This window comes from Trachymyrmex septentrionalis, unplaced genomic scaffold (genome assembly GCF_001594115.1).
Source record: "Trachymyrmex septentrionalis isolate Tsep2-gDNA-1 unplaced genomic scaffold, Tsep1.0 scaffold80, whole genome shotgun sequence".
In the NCBI taxonomy this organism is placed as follows: Eukaryota; Metazoa; Arthropoda; class Insecta; order Hymenoptera; family Formicidae; genus Trachymyrmex; species Trachymyrmex septentrionalis.
Genome location: NW_017305988.1, coordinates 2,295,023 through 2,296,839, shown reverse-complemented (window position 1 = coordinate 2,296,839; position 1,817 = coordinate 2,295,023). Strand labels below are relative to the sequence as shown.

Below are 1,817 nucleotides of genomic sequence, written 5' to 3'. Positions count from 1 at the left end.
AGAGAGAGAGAGAGAGAGAGAGAGAGAGAGAGAGAGAGAGAGAGAGAACACCGGCCGCTAGATGCTGACGAGGAAACGCCGACGCCAATCGATACCGTCGACCTCGGCATCCTGCCGCGTTCGTCGGCGGGGTTCGCGATAGCGCGCGCCATCCCCTTCCACCATCGTTGCGTCTCGCTCCCGTGATGTTCCTCCCCCGTCCACGTCTCTCTTTTCACCCTCGCACCATTCTGCGCTTCGAGTTTCTGTCTCTGCCTCCGTTTGTCGGTGTCTCCTCTCTGTCTCCGGTTAGCCTGGCCGGTTCGCGTTTTTCTTCTATTTCGTTCTGCCTCGCGTGTCTTTTATTGGATTTATTTATTGCGTATGGCTGTATCCATTCTCTTTCCACGAGAACTCCTGGAATTAACGCTACAAGTTGGCTCGAGATGTGCGGCTCCGATGGAATTAATACGAATTATCTTCTCAAATATTATCCGCGGTACACCGTCCTAACTTTCTCGAGGTAGCTAGCAACAATATCGAGTCGTAACATAAACGAAATTGACTGTACGTTGCCTTAAATCGACAGACGTTAATTGTACGTTTTCTCGCTGGCTTGGGCCTTATTAATTGTAATTCTTTTACTTACATTACAGTAAATACCTACCGATCATTTATTATGATTAAAATGGTAATGAAATATTATAATCTCTACAAGTGTGTTGCGGAAGATATTTGTTTTTCCCGCGCAACCTCCTGTCGTCCTGTATAATTTTAATAATAAGATTTTTCTTTCTCATACTTTTGATAAAATTTTGTTGCTTTTTTCAACCTTGAGTTCTCATTTTCTATCGTTCTTACATGTACATTCATGCCGTTGCGATGATGTAAACAGATTCGCGACGTGTTCTCTGCGAAATTTACGGGAACTTTACCAATCATCTCGGAATGCAAGATCGTGCGAGAGATTATGAGAGCGCCGTAGTAATTAATGGGTTCAGATATATGATCCTTGACAAGTTCTATCTTAATCTATGATCTTCGTTTCATCTTACGTAAACTTTAAGAACATGTATAGAGCGATGATAACCAGATCGGTCACTTAGAATGAAGCCATACGGGAAATTTCTCGTGTCATTAACCCAGTTGGAAAATTCATCGTAATGAGAAGAGTAATTTCGCTTTCCAAGATTGTGTGTCGTTAACTTTTTCATTTGAGCAAATTTATAAATAAAAAAATTAGCGTACTTGAATAATGTTCGAACAGTATCCAAATATATTAATCCCAATATAAATTATTATCAATTATTGTAAGATTAATCTGCGCGAGCCACTTTCGATTCGAGTTATTTCAATGAAGTTGTTACTATTATACAGTGTACATCTATCTTTTTCTTATATTGCCTGATTATCGATTGATACATGTATTGTCAACCAAAAAAGTTACGTCGAACGCGTACGAGCATAATCCTGTAGCTTACTATCCTTAACATGGATAGGTGCCAACAACGCCATATATTCGTTGAAGGGTGGTTATGGTGGTTCACTCCATATACACCCCCCCTCCGATTCGTGCTAGTTTGCGGAGTATCTGATGGCGTCGTCAAGATATAACTAACATTCGTCGTAATGACCGTTTGGTCAACGAGTGCCACTCTACAGCCTCGGTGGCAACAGTGGAGGCAAAAAGAGGGAGATAGAAAGAGAAGGAGGGAAGGAGAGAGAAAATAAAAGAGAAAGAGGGAGAGAGGGAGAGAGAGAGAGGCTGAACAGCCGCACCGGTTATCCACCCCCGTCGCCATCATATAACGACACGTCGCGAGTCAGAGGTTGCCGAG

General features: G+C 42.5%; 1 protein-coding gene across 1 annotated transcript in view; it reads left to right on the top strand.

The window, feature by feature from the left end:
* The window catches only part of LOC108754619 (trigger factor-like), a 2,099-nt gene extending 1,135 nt beyond the window's left edge, over positions 1 to 964 (top strand). The window contains exon 3 of the mRNA XM_018497055.1: positions 875 to 964. Coding sequence (XP_018352557.1) covers positions 875 to 964 — 90 coding nt within the window. The remainder of the gene's footprint in view (positions 1 to 874) is intronic.
* Positions 965 to 1,817: the final 853 nt, after the last annotated feature.